The sequence below is a fragment of the Pseudoliparis swirei genome, chromosome 8, assembly GCF_029220125.1.
Source record: "Pseudoliparis swirei isolate HS2019 ecotype Mariana Trench chromosome 8, NWPU_hadal_v1, whole genome shotgun sequence".
In the NCBI taxonomy this organism is placed as follows: Eukaryota; Metazoa; Chordata; class Actinopteri; order Perciformes; family Liparidae; genus Pseudoliparis; species Pseudoliparis swirei.
In genome coordinates, this window is record NC_079395.1 from 17,874,815 (window position 1) to 17,894,540 (window position 19,726).

At 44.5% G+C, this 19,726-nt stretch overlaps 3 protein-coding genes and 1 pseudogene across 3 annotated transcripts in view; all 4 read right to left on the reverse strand.

The window, feature by feature from the left end:
- Positions 1-1,061: 1,061 nt before the first annotated feature.
- On the reverse strand, positions 1,062-2,690 carry LOC130198472 (zona pellucida sperm-binding protein 3-like). Its single transcript, XM_056421643.1, has 9 exons — positions 2,627-2,690; positions 2,365-2,531; positions 2,188-2,285; positions 2,025-2,113; positions 1,756-1,936; positions 1,577-1,682; positions 1,396-1,481; positions 1,197-1,288; positions 1,062-1,126 (listed from the first exon to the last, which is right to left on the reverse strand). The coding sequence occupies exons 1-9, from the start codon at positions 2,688-2,690 to the stop codon at positions 1,062-1,064; spliced, it is 948 nt and encodes a 315-aa protein (XP_056277618.1).
- Positions 2,691-5,774: 3,084 nt separating this feature from the next.
- LOC130198473 (zona pellucida sperm-binding protein 3-like) lies at positions 5,775-7,395 on the reverse strand (annotated as a pseudogene).
- Positions 7,396-9,406: 2,011 nt separating this feature from the next.
- On the reverse strand, positions 9,407-11,190 carry LOC130197918 (zona pellucida sperm-binding protein 3-like). Its single transcript, XM_056420901.1, has 9 exons — positions 11,115-11,190; positions 10,855-11,021; positions 10,677-10,774; positions 10,514-10,602; positions 10,247-10,427; positions 10,068-10,173; positions 9,888-9,973; positions 9,690-9,781; positions 9,407-9,619 (listed from the first exon to the last, which is right to left on the reverse strand). Exons 1-9 carry the CDS (start codon positions 11,179-11,181, stop codon positions 9,555-9,557), a joined length of 951 nt encoding a protein of 316 aa, XP_056276876.1. The 5' UTR covers positions 11,182-11,190; the 3' UTR covers positions 9,407-9,554.
- A 2,156-nt stretch (positions 11,191-13,346) lies between these two features.
- col6a1 (collagen, type VI, alpha 1) overlaps positions 13,347-19,726 on the reverse strand; it is a 24,124-nt gene continuing 17,744 nt past the window's right edge. Inside the window, exons 28-35 of the mRNA XM_056420902.1 lie at positions 19,369-19,405; positions 19,169-19,177; positions 18,938-19,071; positions 18,544-18,644; positions 18,248-18,434; positions 15,780-15,951; positions 15,657-15,686; positions 13,347-15,384 (exon numbers count right to left, since the gene is read on the reverse strand). Of these exons, the coding sequence (XP_056276877.1) occupies positions 14,774-15,384; positions 15,657-15,686; positions 15,780-15,951; positions 18,248-18,434; positions 18,544-18,644; positions 18,938-19,071; positions 19,169-19,177; positions 19,369-19,405 (1,281 nt within the window). The 3' untranslated portion in view covers positions 13,347-14,773. The remainder of the gene's footprint in view (positions 15,385-15,656; positions 15,687-15,779; positions 15,952-18,247; positions 18,435-18,543; positions 18,645-18,937; positions 19,072-19,168; positions 19,178-19,368; positions 19,406-19,726) is intronic.

A 19,726-nucleotide genomic window follows, 5' to 3' on the forward strand; every position in this document is an offset into this window, starting at 1 on the left:
CTACTGTACTAGCTGCCCTGCACTGGCTGGCTGTAAAATCAAGAATCAACTTTAAAATTCTTCTAAACTAAAAAACTTAGATAGGTGATGCATCATCATATCTTAAGGAGCCTGTAGTACCATATTGCTCCACTAGAGTGCTGCTTTACTAAATGCGGGGCTACTTGTGGTTCTGAGAGTCTTAACAAGTAGGATGGGAGCCAGAGCCTTCAGTTATCAAGCTCCTCTTTAATGAACCAGTTTCCACCTTCAGTCCTGGATGCACACAGTCACCTCATTTAAGAGCAGACTGAAGACTTTCCTCTTTGTCTTATAATTAGGGCTGAATCAGGTTCACCTGGTCCAGCCCATAGATATGCTGCCCTAGGCTCAAGTTTGCTGGGGGACGTTTTAGGATAAACTGAGCACCTATACCCCCCTTATGGACGAATTTACATCTCTCCATCACAAATACTAACTGCTTCCTACCCAGTCTTGGTGACTCCTGGTCTCAGGTCCATTGGAGCCGGCCTTTAAGTGATACAATCTAGTTCCTAGTCCAGAAAGCTCGTCAACCTCTTGTAAAAATGCTGTTTTTAGCCTTGAAAGACCCTTGATTGAAGAAACAATATGCAGTGGGATTCTATAAATATGTGTATTAAGGAGCAACATATTAAGCCTTCAATATTTTACCATGACAAAGATTAGGAGGTTTCCAATGACAGCCCTTCAATCAAATCTGATGAATTTGAGACCTAGTTAAAGCTGTTGTTTATGTTGATGACAAGCTGTGCAAGTCAAGCAGTTACCAATTAAGAGATGACTATAAAAAATACTGGCCCTTGAGCAAACACACACTATCAATAAGCAAGAGAGTTTTCAAGTATAGTTATCTTTAATAACATTGGGGAGGCATTACACTTTTAGAAGTTTACAAAACAAAGAATAAAAATCCATTTCAGATTGAAGGAGCCAGTGTGCCAAATGGATCCATTCCTGTTGGAGCATAAAAGACTGGGTTAAATAGTTCTTCAGGATTAATATATAGTTCATTGTCAAATTCAAGAATTACCTGGAGATTGTCAATAATTCACATCAGTGATGGTCAGAGGTCCAAGGACAGCTTTTTGTGCCATACCACGCTTCCCTGTTTTAAAGTTAAAAGGTTTAAGTACAAGTCAAACTAGACGAATTGATATAGCAGAAGTCACCAATACCTGATGCTAAACTCCTGACCCTCCTGGACTTGCAGTCAGAGTCACAGCAGGCACAGAGATAGCGGGATGCAGAGTTGTCCAACTGCTCCCAGCTGAGTTCATGAGGGTCGGAGAAGTCAGAAAATCATTCTCAGTTGTTCCATCATACAAGTCTGATGAACCCAGAGAACATTGTGAATGTTTTCAGTGACATGTTTACCCATGCTCGTTGTCATAGTGACAGGCCTTCTTGCTGTTGTCCTGACCGTTGGGATCCCAAGCCACAAGTTTACAGTGGATAAACACCTGGTGAGTAAGAAGTGAGGTTGAGGGGCAGTTGGCTTCCAGTTTTACCAATAAAACCCCGATTCTAAAAATGAACGTGCAAAATTTATCGTTACCTCTTCGCCGAGACCAAACCTAAAGGCTTGAAGGGAAAGGCGGAGCTCAGAGGATTTTTGCCTTTGTTCAAATTTGGAGCGCGATACCAGACTGTCCACAAGACATCTGTGTGGGGGAGAAAGAAAGTGTCAAGTCTGATTTCTGGACAACAAAATGCTAAACAGTGAAACCAGATTACCCCTCATTGGCGATTATCGGGTACAAAGTGCTTCCAGGCTGCAGCTCCGGTGTGGTAGCCGCTACGCATTCCTCAAGAAACAGCAGCAAGGGCTGATGGGTCTCCTGCGCCACGCTAGCCATGATCGGGATAAAGGAGCCCAGAGGAAAGGTGGTGGATTCAGCGGGGCCGGAGAAGTCAGCTACAGCCGTAAACAGGAGAGGAGTCATTACGCTACAGGAGTCACTGGGAGAGCTGCCATCTCCAGTCAGGTCACGCTTCACACCCACCATTCATGAGGCCAAAGTGGAACTCTAGAGCTCCCAGACCAAACGTGTTGAAAATTGGGGCATGAAGCCGCGGGTACCAGTCTTCAGGCCTGCAACACAAAGCAAGAGTTAAACAGCTGCCATGTTACCAAACTCTCAAAGCTGAACTAGTGTGAACACCCACCTCTCATATTCACAGACAACGGGGCGAGTGAAGTCCACAGAGTCAGGAGAGGAACTGTAGGTCAGATCATTGGTGAACATCAAGCGATCCCCAGTTACCTACGAGACACAAATGTCACCAAGCTGCAGGAAGTACAGTGGACTCAGTTTGCAGGTACACATGTGAGGTGCTACGCACAATTCTCCTGAAGTTACAGTCGTCGAAGTCCACGCTGAAAAAAGCTTCGGTGGCCGAGAAGCTGGTGGGGAAGCAGTTACCCAGACGGAAGAGCGAGGTATCAGCCCGGGACCTGCCCTCCGTCCACACCAGCCTCACAGAGTCGGTTCCACAGTCCAGCTTCATGTCTGGAAGGAGACACAACACAAACAAGTTGATACTCAAACAGCTTTAGTTATATCACAATCACAGAGCTTTGTGCATCATTTTGTTCCAATATTACCTGCATACACCGACATGGCAGCAGCCAGGCTCACAAGCAGTGCACGCTGCCAAAGGAAAGCCATCATGACTGGATGCTGGCTCTGGACACTGTGGGGTGTTTTTATTCCTTGTTACCGGGCAACTTTCATCAAGACAACCTCTTTCAGCTGGTGTGTGTTGACGGCCTCAGGTGCAGAGGCCATCAGACTTCTTCTTCTTCTGAAGTTTATCTGTGGACTACAAATTAAGGTTTAAGGTGCATACCGCCACCTATTGTACCGGAGTGTGTAACATCATGACTTTAGGAAATGTTTCCTTTTAACCCTTGTGTTGCCTTAGGGTCATTTTGACCCGAATCAATATTACACCCTCCCCCCGCCTTTGGGTCATTTTGACCCGATTCAATGTTTCACCCTCCTGTTACCTTTATATTTACTAACATATTTTACCCTTTGGGTTCAATTTGATGCCAGAAATTAAAACCTCCAGAAAATTATTAGAATTAATATTGTTTTCCAAGTTTAAGTGTGAGGCACTTTATGTTTGTTTGTTGACTACCGAAAGAACACCGAAATTAAACATTGAATGGGGTCAAATTAATCCTAAGGCGGGGGGAGGGTGTAATATTGATTCGGGTCAAAATGACCCTAAGGCAACACAAGGGTTAAAGAAAGTAATATTGTTTTTATGATAAATATAAAACATGTAAAAACATTTCATATAGCTACCATCCTGCCTTTCAGTCTTTCTCTTTACACGCTGAACTTCCTGCACTCTTTCAATAAATGTTCAACAGTTTCTTTAAGGTTGCATATCTCACATTTATCCCACAGTCTTATGAATTAAAAAATGTTGTAAAGAATATACTGCCATATATACTTTTGTTAAAGGATCTTCTCTAACAGTTTGACCCGATTGTATACTGAGGTCCATTGTCCAGTTATATAACCATCCACCTGTGTCTATGTTCATTTTAATTATCAGTCCATCTCTCCACATGGAATCATTCGCTTTTCAACATCAAAGGAAACTAAAGCCATCGCTTCCTTCATGTTGAGGGTTATATTTAGTTACTGACATTAATGAGATTATCTGCTGTGGATCTTCCTTTTCTAAAACCACTCTGATATTCATTTACCATCTTTCTTCTTTATACAACATACGACACAACTTTGTTTAGTAGTTTACATTTCTGTATTTGTCTTGCATGTTTTTGTACTTCCCATGCACCAAAGCGTGGCTGCATGGTGGTGTAGAAGCTAGCACTGTCACCTCACAGCAATCGGGGCCGGAACTCTATGCCAGATCGCGAGTAGCTTAAGAAAACTAGCAGAACTTTCCTTGGTAACGTTCATGTCAAGGATTACTGACAAAATCTGTCATTGACTTTCAATTTGTTTAATAGCCTCCATTGTGACAGAGAGTCTCCAGAAATGACTCCAGTTCTCACAGCTGAACCAGGAACATGAGTTTAAACTAGGGCTGTCAGCGTTAACGCGTTAATCTATGCGATTAATTTGGCCGCGATTAACGCACTAAAATATTTTACCGCAATTAACGCAACTTTGTTTACTTCCGGTGTGCGTTGAAGTTTTTGCACTCCTCTGAGTGTCAAGCCGCGGCAGTCCGCCTCCTTCCTCCCGTCTGCGCCTCGATATTCACAGAGAAGCAGAGGGCGACGTGTCGGTGACGCGGGGCGGAAGGTGCAGGGGACTTTTGTTGTTGCTCCGCCCCGATGCGCGCGTAGACACGCCGGCATGGAGCTCTGCGGCGAGACGGAGAGCCGAGAAGAGTGAACGACACGTAGAGACAGAATGACATGCTGAATATATGCTGATAGAATGGTGGGGGAAACACTGGGATGTGTCATATGCAAAAGCCTTTAAAAGGTGAATTTACATTTTTTTGTAAAATCGAGGAAATGAGCCCAGCCTCCAGAGGGTTAACGTGACATATTTGAACGTCAGTCAGTTTACCAAGGCCACTTGTTCTGCTGTTCAATGTTAAAGATGACAGGACCAATGTGGTCTCTAATACACCATTGTTTACTAATCTGGATGTTTCACTGAAGAAACAATTTATCATCCACAATATTAAATACCTTGCTGACACTTTATATATAGGAGCCTCTTTGAAAACACAGCTGTGTGAAGTTGTCTTTAAAAAAAGAATACAATTAAACAAGTGTCTGAAATACACGCTGTCTCAAGTGATTACTCGTTCATTTAGAAGATTTAGTCTTTAGAACAAAAACAAAAAACTTTTAATCGCAATTAATGAATTTCAAAATGTGCAATTAGTTAATTTTTTTCAATCGATTGACAGCCCTAGTTTAAATTGCTCTCCGCATCCATGTTTAAGGTCAATAAATCATTTTGTTGTCTTCTCAGATACAATGTTTGCTTATTATTCCAGTACTTTGCCTACTTCTGTGCACCTTCGTCCTTCGAGATGGAAATGCTCACAACTGACTTTCCCAATGGTCATGAGATTGCAGTTCTCTGCATTTGACCATCCATCACTAGTGACCTTTTAAATCAGACTAGGGTCCTGAACTGTTTGAAAGTCGTGCACGGTCTGCCAATCCATAGCTTCATAATCCTAACCGTCATCCTCAGTCCCAAGAGCTATGATTGGTACTTTCACAATACACGTTTGTAGTCGGCACATATTTTATCCAAGCGATGAGTCAAAAACAACTTTGTCGGGCCATCAGACATGGAAAGCCACTCCAGACAACGATCTCCGTTCCGATTGGCGTCGTAAGACCAACATATCCGAGGGTATCACTTAAACGTCTATTGCAGCGCAGGATCATTTAACCATCATTGACATTATACACCCGCTTCTTGAAAGAGAAGCCAACCTTTAACGCTCGTGTACGTCAAGCAGTCACTACGACTTTATGAAAATACTGGGCCTTCAACACAATAAGTAGAGATTTCAAGTATAGTTCCATCTTTAATTGTATATTTAGAATCTAAAATGAAGGGCAATATTACACTTTTAGATGTTTACAAAACAAAGAATAAAAATCCATTTCAGATTGAAGGAGCCAGTGTGCAAAATGGATCCATTCCTGTTGGAGAATAAAAGACTGGGTTAAATAGTTCTTCAGGATTATTATATAGTTCAATGTAAAATTCAAGAATTACCTGGAGAGTCAGTCAATAATTCACATCAGTGATGGTCAGAGGTCCAAGGACAGCTTTTTGTGCCATACCACGCTTCCCTGTTTTAAAGTTAAAAGGTTTAAGTACAAGTCAAACCAGAAGAGTTGATAATGCAGAAGTCACCAATACCTGATGCTAAACTCCTGACCCTCCTGGACTTGCAGTCAGAGTCACAGCAGGCACAGAGATAGCGGGATGCAGAGTTGTCCAACTGCTCCCAGCTGAGTTCATGAGGGTCGGAGAAGAGTCAGAAAATTATTCCCAGTGGTTCCATCACACAAGTCTGATGAACCCAGAGAACATTGTGAATGTTTTCAGTGACATTTTTACCCGTGCTCGTTGTCATAGTGACAGGCCTTCTTGCTGTTGTCCTGGCCGTTGGGATCCCAAGCCACAAGCTTACAGTGGATAAACACCTAGTGAGGTTGAGGGGCAGTTGGCTTCCAGTTTTACCAATAAAGCCCCGATTCTAAAAATGAACGTGCAAAATGTATCGTTACCTCTTCGCCGAGACCAAACCTAAAGGCTTGAAGGGAAAGGCGGAGCTCAGAGGATTTTTGCCTTGGTTCGAATTTGGAGCGCGATACCAGACTGTCCACAAGACATCTGTGTGGGGGAGAAAGAGAGTGTCATGTCTGATTTCTGGACAACAAAATGCTAAACAGTGAAACCAGATTACCCCTCATTGGCGATTATCGTGTACAAAGTGCTTTCAGGCTGCAGCTCCGGTGTGGTAGCCGCTACGCATTCCTCAAGAAACAGCAGCAAGGGCTGATGGGTCTCCTGCGCCACGCTAGCCATGATCGGGATAAAGGAGCCCAGAGGAAAGGTGGTGGATTCAGCGGGGCCGGAGAAGTCAGCTACAGCCGTAAACAGGAGAGGAGTCATTACGCTACAGGAGTCACTGGGAGAGCTGCCATCTCCAGTGAGGTCACGCTTCACACCCACCATTCATGAGGCCAAAGTGGAACTCTAGATCTCCCAGACCAAACGTGTTGAAAATTGGGGCATGAAGCCGGGTACCAGTCTTCAGGCCTGCAACACAACGCAAGAGTTAAACAGCTGCCATGTTACCAACTCTCAAAGCTGAAGTAGTGTGAACACCCACCTCTCATATTCACAGACAACGGGGCGAGTGAAGTCCACAGAGTCAGGAGAGGAACTGTAGGTCAGATCATTGGTGAACATCAAGCGATCCCCAGTTACCTACGAGACACAAATGTCACCAAGCTGCAGAAAGTAGAGTGGACTCAGTTTGCAGGTACACATGTGGAGGTGCTACGCACAATTCTCCTGAAGTTACAGTCGTCGAAGTCCACGCTGAAAAAAGCCTCGGTGGCCGAGAAGCTGGTGGGGAAGCAGTTACCCAGACGGAAGAGCGAGGTATCAGCCCGGGACCTGCCCTCCGTCCACACCAGCCTCATAGAGTCAGTTCCACAGTCCAGCTTCATGTCTGGAAGGAGACACAACACAAACAAGTTGATACTCAAACAGCTTTAGTTAGATCACAATAACAGAGCTTTGTGCATCATTTTGTTCCAATATTACCTGCATACACCGACATGGCAGCAGCCAGGCTCACAAGCAGTGCACGCTGCCAAAAGAAAGCCATCATGACTGGATGCTGGTTCTGGACACTGTGGGGTGTTTTTATTCCTTGTTACCGGGCAACTTTCATCAAGACAACCTCTTTCAGCTGGTGTGTGTTGACGGCCTCAGGTGCAGAGGCCATCAGACTTCTTCTTCTTCTTCTGAAGTTTATCTGTGGACTACAAATTAAGGTTTAATGTGTATACTGCCACCTATTGTACCGGAGTGTCTAACATTATGACTTTAGGAAAATGTTCCTTTTAAAGACAGTAATATTGTTTTTATGATAAATGTAAAACAACGCCAAAGAAAACTAAAGCCGTCGCTTCCTTTATGTGAAGTGTCTTTACTCTTTTCTATTTAGTTACTTAAGTTAATGAGATCATCTTCAGGTAAGTTGGTTTAAATCCTATTTATCAGATCGATCCCATTTTATATTTGTAAACGATGAAGCCTCAATGACCAACAACGTTAATCACGGAGTTCCACAAGGTGCTTGGACCCATTTTATTTACCTTATATATGCTTCCTTTGGGCAAAATTATCAGGAAACACTCCGTAAACTTTCATTGTTATGCCGATGAAACTAAATTATAACCATGGATCAAACCAGAGCAGACGAACCAGCTCAGTAAAATTCAAGCATGTCTTAAAGATATAAAAACATGGATGACCTGCAATTTCCTGATGTTAATCTCTGACAAAACTGAAATTATTTTACTCTGAACACCTCAGAGATCAATTATCTGGTGATGTGGTTTCTGTAGACGGCATTGCCCTGGCATCCAACACCACTGTAAAGAATCTCGGCGTTATCTTTGATCAGGACTTGTCCTTTAACTCCCACGTGAAGCAAATCTCAAGGACTGCATTCTTTCATCTATGTAATATTTCAAAAATCAGGCACATCTTGTCTCAAAAAGATGCAAAAATACTGGTCTACGCGTTTGTTACTTCTAGACAAGATTAGTGCAATTTATCAGGCTGCTTTAATAAGTCTCTTAGGTCCCTCCAGTTGATCCAGAATGCTGCAGCTCGTGTTCTCACAAAAAGAAAAGAGATCACATCACTCCTGCATTAACCGCTCTGCACTGGCTGGCTGTAAAATCAAGAACCAACTTTAAAATTCTTCTAAACTACAAAGCTTTGATAGGTGATGCACCATCATATCTTAAGGAGCCTGTAGTACCATATTGCCCCACTAGAGCGCTGCTTTACTAAATGCGGGGCTACTTGTGGTTCTGAGTCTTAACAAGTAGGATGGGAGCCAGAGCCTTCAGTTATCAAGCTCCTCTTTAATGAACCAGTTTCCACCTTCAGTCCTGGAGGCTCACAGTCACCTCATTTAAGAGTAGACTGAAGACTTTCCTCTTTGAGAGTCTTATAGTTGTGGCTGCATCAGGTAGACCTGGTCCAGCCCATAGATATGCTGCTATAGGCTCAAGTTTGCTGGGGGACGTTTTAGGATAAACTGAGCACCTATACCCCCCTTATGGATGAATTTACATCTCTCCATCACACATACTAACTCTGCTTCCTACCCAGAGTCTTGGTGACTTACGGTTTCATGGTCCATTGGACCTGGCCGTGGCTTCCTGTCTGGTGAGCCGGCCTTTAAGTGATACAATCTAGTTCCTAGTCCAGAAAGCTAGTCAACCCCTTGTAAAAAATACTGCATTTAGCCTTGAAAGACCCTTGCTTGAAGAAACAATATGCATAAATTCTGATCTGTGTATTATGGAGCAACATATGAAGCCATCAATATTTTACCATGACAGAGATTAGGAGGTTTCCAATGACAGCCCTTCAATCAAATCTGATAACTTTGAGATTTAGGCTTCTTCAAAATAAAGCCCAGTGTTAAAGCTCTTATGTATATTAATGACAAGCTGTGCATGTCAAGCAGTTACCAAGAAAGAGATGACTATAAAAATACTGGACCTTGAGCCAACACACAATATCAATAAGCAAGAGAGCTTTCAAGTATAGTTATCTTTAATAACATTGGGTGAGCATTACACTTTTAGAAGTTTACAAAACCAAGAATAAAAACCCAATTCAGATTGAAGGAGCCAGTGTGCCAAATGGATCCATTCCTGTTGGAGAATAAAAGACTGGGTTAAATAGTTGTTCAGGATTAATATATAGTGCAATGTAAAATACAAGAATTACCTGGAGAGTCAGTCAATAATTCACATCAGTGATGGTCAGAGGTCCAAGGACAGCTTTTTGTGCCATACCACAGTTCCCTGGTTTAAAGTTAAAAGGTTTAAGTACAAGTCAAACCAGACGAGTTGATACAGCAGAAGTCACCAATACCTGATGCTAAACTCCTGACCCTCCTGGACTTGCAGTCAGAGTCACAGCAGGCACAGAGATAGCGGGATGCAGAGTTGTCCAACTGCTCCCAGCTGAGTTCATGAGGGTCGGAGAAGTCAGAAAATCATTCTCAGTGGTTCCATCACACAAGTCTGACGAACCCAGAGAACATTGTGAATGTTTCAGTGACATTTTTACCCAAGCACGTTGTCATAGTGACAGGCCTTCTTGCTGTTGTCCTGACCGTTGGGATCCCATGCCACAAGTTTACAGTGGATAAACACCTGGTGAGTAAGAAGTGAGGTTGAGGGGCAGTTGGCTTCCAGTTTTACCAATAAAGCCCCAATTCTAAAAATGAACGTGCAAAATTACTTTTACCTCTTCGCCGAGACCAAACCTAAAGGCTTGAAGGGAAAGGCGGAGTTCAGAGGATTTTTGCCTTTGTTCGAATTTGGAGCGCGATACCAGACTGTCGACAAGACATCTGTGTGGTGGAGAAAGAAAGTGTCAAGTCTGATTCCTGGACAACAAAATGCTAAACGGTGAAACCAGATTACCCCTCATTGGCGATTATCGGGTACAAAGTGCTTCCAGGCTGCAGCTCCGGTGTGGTAGCCGCTACGCATTCCTCAAGAAACAGCAGCAAGGGCTGATGGGTCTCCTGCGCCACGCTAGCCATGATCGGGATAAAGGAGCCCAGAGGAAAGGTGGTGGATTCAGCGGGGCCGGAGAAGTCAGCTACAGCCGTAAACAGGAGAGGAGTCATTACGCTACAGGAGTCACTGGGAGAGCTGCCATCTCCAGTCAGGTCACGCTTCACCCACCATTCATGAGGCCAAAGTGGAACTCTAGAGCTCCCAGACCAAACGTGTTGAAAATTGGGGCATGAAGCCGCGGGAACCAGTCTTCAGGCCTGCAACACAAAGCAAGAGTTAAACAGCTGCCATGTTACCAAACTCTCAAAGCTGAACTAGTGTGAACACCCACCTCTCATATTCACAGACAACGGGGCGAGTGAAGTCCACAGAGTCAGGAGAGGAACTGTAGGTCAGATCATTGGTGAACATCAAGCGATCCCCAGTTACCTACGAGACACAAATGTCACCAAGCTGCAGGAAGTACAGTGGACTCAGTTTGCAGGTACACATGTGGAGGTGCTACGCACAATTCTCCTGAAGTTACAGTCGTCGAAGTCCACGCTGAAAAAAGCTTCGGTGGCCGAGAAGCTGGTGGGGAAGCAGTTACCCAGACGGAAGAGCGAGGTATCAGCCCGGGACCTGCCCTCCGTCCACACCAGCCTCACAGAGTCGGTTCCACAGTCCAGCTTCATGTCTGGAAGGAGACAACACAAACAAGTTGATACTCAAACAGCTTTAGTTAGATCACAATAACAGAGCTTTGTGCATCATTTTGTTCCAATATTACCTGCATACACCGACATGGCAGCAGCCAGGCTCACAAGCAGTGCACGCTGCCAAAAGAAAGCCATCATGACTGGATGCTGGCTCTGGACACTGTGCGGTGTTTTTATTCCTTGTTACCGGGCAACTTTCATCAAGACAACCTCTTTCAGCTGGTGTGTGTTGACGGCCTCAGGTGCAGAGGCCATCAGACTTCTTCTTCTTCATCTGAAGTATATTGGCGGACTACAAATTAAGGTTTAAGGTGCATACCGAATCATCATCATGACTTTAGGACACTTGTCATTTTAAATAGATTAATATTGTTATTATGATAAATGTAAAACATGTAAAAACATTTCATATAGCTACCATCCTGCTTTTCAGTCTTTCTCTTTCCACGCTGAACTTCCTGCACTCTTTCAATAAATGTTCAACAGTTTCTTTACAGTTGCATATCTCACATTAACAACGTTAATCACGGAGTTCCACAAGGTTCTGTGCTTGGACCAATTTTATTTACCTTATACATCCTTCCTTTGGGCAATATTATCAGGAAACACTTCATAAACTTTCATTGTTATGCAGATGAAACTCAATTATATCTATGGATCAAACCAGAGGAGACCAACCAACTCAGTAAAATTCAAGCATGTCTTAAAGACATAAAAACATGGATGACCTGCAACTTCCTGATGTTAATCTCTGACAAAACTGAAGTAATTTTAATCGGCCCTAAACACCTCAGAGATCAATTATCTGGTGATGTGGATTCTGTAGATGGCATTGCTCTAGCATCCAACACCACTGTAAAGAATCTTGGCGTTATCTTTGATCGGGACTTGTCCTTTAACTCCCACGTGAAGCAAATCTCAAGGACTGCATTCTTTCATCTACTTAATATTTCAAAAATCAGGCACATCTTGTCTCAAAAAGTTGCAGAAAAATTGGTTCACGCGTTCGTTACTTCGAGACTGGATTACTGCAACTCCTTATTATCAGGCTGCTCTAATAAATCTCTTAGGTCCCTCCAGTTGATCCAGAATGCTGCAGCTCGTGTTCTCACTAAAACTAAGAAAAGAGATCACATCACTCCTGCACTAGCTGCTCTGCACTGGCTCCCAGTAAAATCAAGAATCACTTTTTAAATTCTTCTCTTAACATACAAAGCCTTGATTGGTGATGCACCATCATATCTTAAGGAGCGTGTAGTACCATATTGCCCCACTAGAGAGCTACGCTCACTAAATGCGGGACTACTTGTAGTTCCTAGTCTTAAAAAGTAGAATGGGAGCCAGAGCCTTTAGTTATCAAGCTCCTCTTTTATGGAACCAGCTTCCACCATCAGTCCTGGAGGCAGACACAGTCACCTCATTTAAGAGTAGACTGAAGACTTTCCTCTTTGACAGAGCTTATAGTTAGGGCTGAATCAGGTTCACCTGGTCCAGCCCCTAGATCTGCTGCAATGGCTTATAGCTGCTGGGGGACATTTTAGGATACACTGAGCACCTCTCTCGTCTTCTCTCTCTCCTTATGGATGAATTTTCATCTCTCCATCACACATGATTAATTCTGTTTCTTCCCCAGAGTCCTTGTGACTTATGTCTGATATGGTCCATCGGACCTGGCTGTGTCTGATGCCTCCTGTCTGGTGGGCCGGCCTCCTGCCATGGCCCTGTTGATGCCCCGCGCACTCCTCCTCTCTCCCTCCATCTGCCTGACGGATTGCGGAGGTCTGGATCGTGGTCCATGCCTATACGAACTATTCATACACTCTGTCATGTTCATTGAATGTGTTTATGTAACTCTGTAACTCTGTTCCTTCTGGTCACATGACATCTAATGCTTCTGTCCATCCTGGAGAGGGATCCTCCTCTGTTGCTCTCCGGAAGGTTTCTTCACGCTTTTCCCTGTGATAGGGTTTTTTCTATTTATTTGGAGTTTTTCCCGATCCGATGTGAGGTCAAAGGTCAGGGATGTCGTATGTGTTCAGATTGTAAAGCCCTCTGAGGAGAATTCATAATTTGTGATATTGGGCTATATAAAATAAACTGAATTGAATTAAATCACATTATTCTTTTTTAGCTAAGAGTCGTGGTTCATCGTCCAGTGTTTTAATTTCACAGAGTTAATCTATACCAAAAGAGGATCTTTAAAGGTACATGAACATATAAACATGCATCTTTGTATACTGTGTGTTTGTGTATGTGTGTGTGTGTGTGTGTGTGTGTATGTGGACAAACGTGAGCTGAGACTCTTTGGTGTCGCAACCTTTATTGAAGGAGCTCTCACAACACTACTAAGGTTTTGTATCCTCAGGTAAACATATCTTCTTTAACAACATGGGTAGAGGCTGATACACGGAGACTCATAGCACCAAAGATAAGAACAGTACAGTGACTCCGGGTCACGGATGACAACGACACTGAGTGTGTGAAACAGTTGCGGGGATCATAAAAGTGGGTGTGAGGGCCTCACATACGTTTCTTTTCCAGCCCTCCACCATGACAGATGTTTTCCTACCTAAATTATGGGGCACACACATGTGTGCGTGTGTGTGCGTGTGTGTGTGTGCGTGTGAGGCCTTTTTGCTTCACAGACAACAAAGAACAGGTTTCTGTCATTCTGTGATTTGAACTAGCGACCCCGGCACAACTGCTGATAGAATAATCACCCAGGGCTACACATACAACAGACCTCCACACACACACACACTATTGATGTACAGGCAGAGGCGCTCACACACATACAGCTACACACACTTGGATGGAACAAACATGCTGAGTCCAGCTGTGGTGTCGTCATTATTACCAGGTGAAGGATGGATTGGATTGTTTGGGAGTGTGTTTGATGTAATTTCCTGTTTTCCTGGTCGGTCTGGTGATCTAACAAAGATTTCAAGGTGTGACTTTTCACCAAGTCGGTCATGAGTTAGGACTTTTTCCTACTAACCCTTGCAAACCTAAAACAAAGTTGACTAGCCTGGCATGCAGACTAGCATTTGGGGTTAACAATTATTTAGGTAAAACGAGCACTTGCCAAAGAATTTGAACGTTTTCCTTCCACAGCTGGTTCCCCTACGTTGTAAAACTGTGACACAAATCTGACACCTTGAAAACAAAGTGGTAAGAGCTAGAAAACGGAGCCCACATTAAGACAAATCCTTCGAATGGCAGGAGCTCCAAGTCTTGGAGAGACAAGATAGTGTAGCCACACTGAGTCATTTTTAACCCAGTAGGCCAGAGGACGGGTCTTGAATAGCAGAAAATAATGCAAAATGATGCAGGGGATCCAATGCACTGAAAGGCTCTACATTTAGTTTAGTTGTGGCCTTTACTAAGGCTCTCCAGGGACAAGGCAACCACTTTCGACATGGGACATTTTAACCCTGAAATGAACTTCCGGGCACTAAAACTGTTTAGGCTAGCCCCATCATTGGGATTATAGTCCAATGATCTCAGCACGGAAGGTGGAAATTACACACAGCCTGAGATAATCTGCCTCGGAAGCTCAACTCAGGGGAAAAAAAGCTCCAGGTAAACTTCACGAAAACATTTCCTTTTGACCTACACACAATCGTTTGTCTCTTTTGTGACAATTATTCATAACAATTTTTTTTTAAGTACTCGAACACAGTGTATGGTAAATGAGTGAGACAGAATATTCAGATACGGGACTAAACATCTAAAGCTTGTTGGTGGACACCCGGCGGGAGACAGTTTGGTGGAAGACCCCGTGAAGCAGAGAGTTGTAGTCTGAGACCCGGAACAGGTGGCGCTGGGTGTAGTTGATGTCGCCCTGCCGCCCCTTGCTCACCAGCACGCGCAGGTTGACCTCATTGACCTGGGTGCCAACGGCGATGACGAAGACCTCCACGCCAGCGTCCGCCACCTCGCGAACGCGATTCTCCAGCAGGTCCTCGGTGACGTCCTGAGACCGGCCGTCGGAGAACAGCACCAGCTTCCTCCTGCCGCCCGACGAGTCTCCGCGACCGGCTAAACTCTTCGCGGCAAACTCCAGGGCCTCTAACACGTTGGTGCCGTCGTTTTGGAAGGCCGCCTCTTCGGTTTTATAGGATACGAGGGTTAGATTGGTGGTCGGCGACTGCTCCATGCGGGAGCTTCGGCTGTACTGGGCCACACCCATCTTGACGGTGGCCCCCCTCTTCCTCTCGGCGGTCAGGAAACGCTCGGCCAGGCGGCTGACGAAGGTCTTGGTAGTGGCGAAGTTCTTCTGGCCCACACTTGCCGAGCTGTCCATCATCACCAAAATGTCGACATCTTCGGTGAAAGACACTGCAACACACACACAATACATCAGATCTATAGCTGTTTCCAGTGGCTCTGTAAATGACAGCATGTAAAAAATAAACTTGCACATTTCAGTTGGTTGTTTTGTATCTTTGTTGTGTCTGAATATTTGACTGTACTTTAAACTCATATATACCGAATATGAGAGAGAGAAAAGGTTACCAAAGATATAAAAGCCCAACTGGGTCAACAGCAGTAAGATACGGTAACCATGAAAAACAGTGAACCACGGCATTGGTGAAGAAAAACAGACTTACGGGGACATTTGTAGTCGGGGCACGTCTTATCTGAATGAGAGAACAACACAGGTTAATGAACCAGTTTGCAAATAATCACTTGATAGAAGTTACATACGTGTGTGTGTGTGTGTGTGTTTTTACTTTGACAGATTCTGGATGTGAGGTTCTGCAGGAAAGTGTCATCCAGCAGCTCGGCGAAGTTGTCCAGGACAAAGACGAAGCCGGGTTTGGCGTCGCTCTTACAAACCAATTCCTCGAGCTGCTCGTGGTTGGGCTCACGGCCCGAGTAGTCCTTTATTCCCAAACCTCCCACCTTGAGGGAAGGAAAGGCGTTTCTTTAAAGGATCTTTATTATTTCTTCATCATTTATTAATTCATATTATATACACATTTTAAGCCGTGGACCATTCCTGATAAGTTGACGACTACAATTTTTAATCGCGATTAATCGCATGATTTCCCTGATTAATCACGATTAATCGCATTTGTATACGCAAAATCCAATAATTAATTCAAAAGTAGTGTATAGCGCACTCCTATTTTAAATGTTCTGCCATATGAATGAAAGTGCCATAACATTTGTTGTCCCTGTTAGAGTGAGACACCAGAAAACTCTTTCAGTGCAGTTTGTCAATTCCTAGAACTTGACACTTATTTTAAATGTACTGCGATATGAACTAAAGTGCCATAAAATCTGTCAGGACATTGTCAAATGCACTGTTATGCAGAGACACTGTGACAGAACGCTGGAGACTGTACGCGAAGCAGGGGACATGATCACAAGGCCGTTGTCTGGCAGCAGCGACCATCTCTGGTGCTCTATCTGTGCTCAGTGTGGTGACTTTATTTGACACATTCCACTGCTGTGCAACTTCAGTAAAGTGTCAGCAGAATGTCTCTCCTCTGTTTTCATCAGTCAGGGCATGTGAATGCAGCGCCCACTTCTCATCAATATAATGCACAGTAACTCCGAAGTAAACATCTCTCTTGTTCTGCCTGTTTTGTGATATACATGCCTAAAAGGTGCCTAATATTTCTAGACTGAAATAATATCGGCATTATAATTATTATAACTATGAGGATTTTTTAGTTGCCTATTTTGTGGAGCCCCCTCAGGACGTGGTGCCCTACGCTCAGCGCGTAGTGCGCTATGGGAGCGGCGGCGCTGGTCGTAGTTTATAGCATGCCGCACAAACAACAATGCACTAGTGGAGGCGGCAAGGTGCTCCGTGTTGCCAGATTGGAGATGGTGAAGTATCGTACCAAAGGCTCAAAATGGTTGTATTTGGAGGATAATTATCGTGTATCTGGCAACCCTGAGATCGGTCGACCAATGACTGTTCTCTATACTGTCAGAGCTCGCGCAAGAAGGTGGAACGTAAGGGAGATACCATTTCCAAAACTTGTAAGGGGTAAATACTAGTTTATGAAAACCCAGAGAAACACAAATATCCAACGAAGCAAAATCCCGGACGTTTTTGGAATCCCTGCCGGACGCATTTTTTAGGTCTCAAAAAGAGGACATGTCCGGGGAAAACCGGACGTCTGGTCACCCTAACTAACCGGCCTGCAGTCTGTAACTCTCCACTTCGCTGTGGCATTGGTTAGCTTCTCTTGGTTGATCTCCTCCCTGCAGCGTCATCTGCCGAAGCCTCGCTCCACTGTGTGTTTGTTGTATGATTTGCTGGCATCAACGGTGTGTTTAGCATTTAAATGATATTTAAGACTGGAAGTACTCCGGTGATAAGACAATTCATCTTGGCAGTGGTTACATATGACTTTGTTTCTGTCGACTCCGCCGTCTTTAAGAACTTTAAATTGAAAATGGCCATTTAAAATCTCCGTACTCTTCTCCATGTTTGTTAAACCGCGAATGACTTTCTTTTCCGGTTCCGCAGCAATCAGGAGCAGACTTTTACAAAATAAAAGCCTGTGAGCAACAAACTTTTACAATAATAAAATAAATAATAAAACCTGCGTTAACGCGCGATAAAATAATTGTCGGCGTTCATTAATTGATGCGTTAACGCAAGATTAACGCGTTAACGTACCCACCCCTAATATATATATATTCTTCTTTTTTTCACCAAATAATAAAAGATCTATTCTCGGCCACCCACCATGAGTTTGCCCTGTTTCGATTGGTTGTACTGTCGGGTGTGGGCGTGGTTTCGTGTGGTTTGGATGCTAGCTAGAGGGTCGAGCGTCACAACTCACGCCTGGTGGGGTCCATTGTTGTTCAAACCCGCTTGATTCTTTCATTAAAAGATTACGCCGTCCACCATGCTTTCATGTTACAGTCGTTTTCGTTTGTAAAATCCTTAAATCGGTGGCGCTCTGAGAGTCTGTTTACAAAAGAGCTGCGATCCGATTGGACGAAACCCAGCAGGTTTGTCTGTCTTGGATAATGCTCGCAGGGATAGCATGAGGCGTGGCCACCTGGACCTTCTGAGCATCAAACCTTCATTTACTGCATTCTGGGGACTTTTTATAGACTCATTTAGGTGGAAAAGTTTTCTTAAGTTGTTTTGTCAGGTGACTCAAGCTGCGGCGCGACTGATGGCGCACACTCCTGCCCGGCTGCAGGCCCGTTAGCGCCTTGTACTTACCAGCAGATCTTTACCACAGAGAACGTTGAGGGGAACTGGGTCCCTGGAGTGATCGGAACGTCCGTCAGTGAGAACGATCACGACTTTGTTCTCATGGGTCATCAGGCTGAGTGTGTTGCTCAGAGCGAAATCCAGGGCCTCGCCTGTGTACGTGGCCTCCGCCAGCCATTTCATGTTCCTCACTTTCCTGTACACACACACACAAAGAGACAATGTTATAATTGATCCACCCGCCCTGAATAAGTCGGAACACTGTTGAAAGTTGCAGGCGGACATGTTGCCTGGTGTGAACTCACTCTTTAAAGGCGATGAGGCCGGTGGCTTCCAGTCGGATCTTTTCTTGGGCCTTGGAGCCACTGTACTGGACGACGCTCAGTCCGGAGTGGTTGCTTGCAAACTGTCAAGAAAAGCGCTGCACGGTGAGCGTGTGTTTGGGTCTGTGTGGTGTTATGTCTGAGTTTTACTGTGTCAACAATCTCTGCGTCACACCCATCCTGACTAATTATATCCAAAGTGGATGGGGCGAGTCATTGGAGAGACTTAAAAGCAAGTTCCCAAAAACCAAGACACAATGTCTTTCATTGACACTTTTTCTATTTTCATCATTTTTTTCCGAACACTTTTAAAAACAGTTTTCCCGATGACCGGGGTTTACGAATCAAATGTCCAGATAACCGGCTCGGCCGTCACCTTGAGCTGCTGGTCTTTGGTCAGCCGGTCGATGACGGTGATGATGAAGTCTTTGGCGAGAGCAAAGTTGGCGGAGCCGATACTCTCCGAGCTGTCCACGATGAAGGCGAGGTCCAGAGCCGCACACTTACACTCTGGGGGCAGAGACACGCAGCAGAATGGACGGCATGAGCCACGGAGGGCGAGAGACAGTTATGATGAGGACTTTGTTTTTATTGAGCAGAAACTCACCACAACAAGCTGTGGCGAGGTTAGGATGAGGCGGGGGGGGGGGGGGGGGGGACAAGCACATCAACGTTAATTAATACAGCATAACCCAGGGGTGACCCCCACATTCTCCAGGTTTCTTCTTCATGTCTGGATCACAATGTGTTGAACAGACTTCCGCGTGGAGGACATGCGGCGTCGTTTCTGTTCAGCTTTCAACTTACAGCAGAGCTTCATGATGATATCCAGGATTTCACATTCCTGAAGAGAGAAGGTGGAGTTCAATGTTACAGATGCTCTGTTAAATCACGTTACATAACTTTATGTAGACGAGACTGTTTGAAGCTACTCCAGAATTTTAAAAAATAAAGACACGACAACGGTGATATTTTTACACAGAGGACCGGTTGGTGAAAGGCTATACGGGTATTGGGGGGGGGGGGGGGTTCAGGGAATTGAATGTGTGGCTTTCAGTATCGGTTTCAGAGCGAAAACCAGCGCAGCCTCAAGAGGGAAGTAAGTCCGAGGGGCTTAGCCGGTCGTTCATGGGACGGAAATGAAGCCGGGGTTCAAACTTAATGG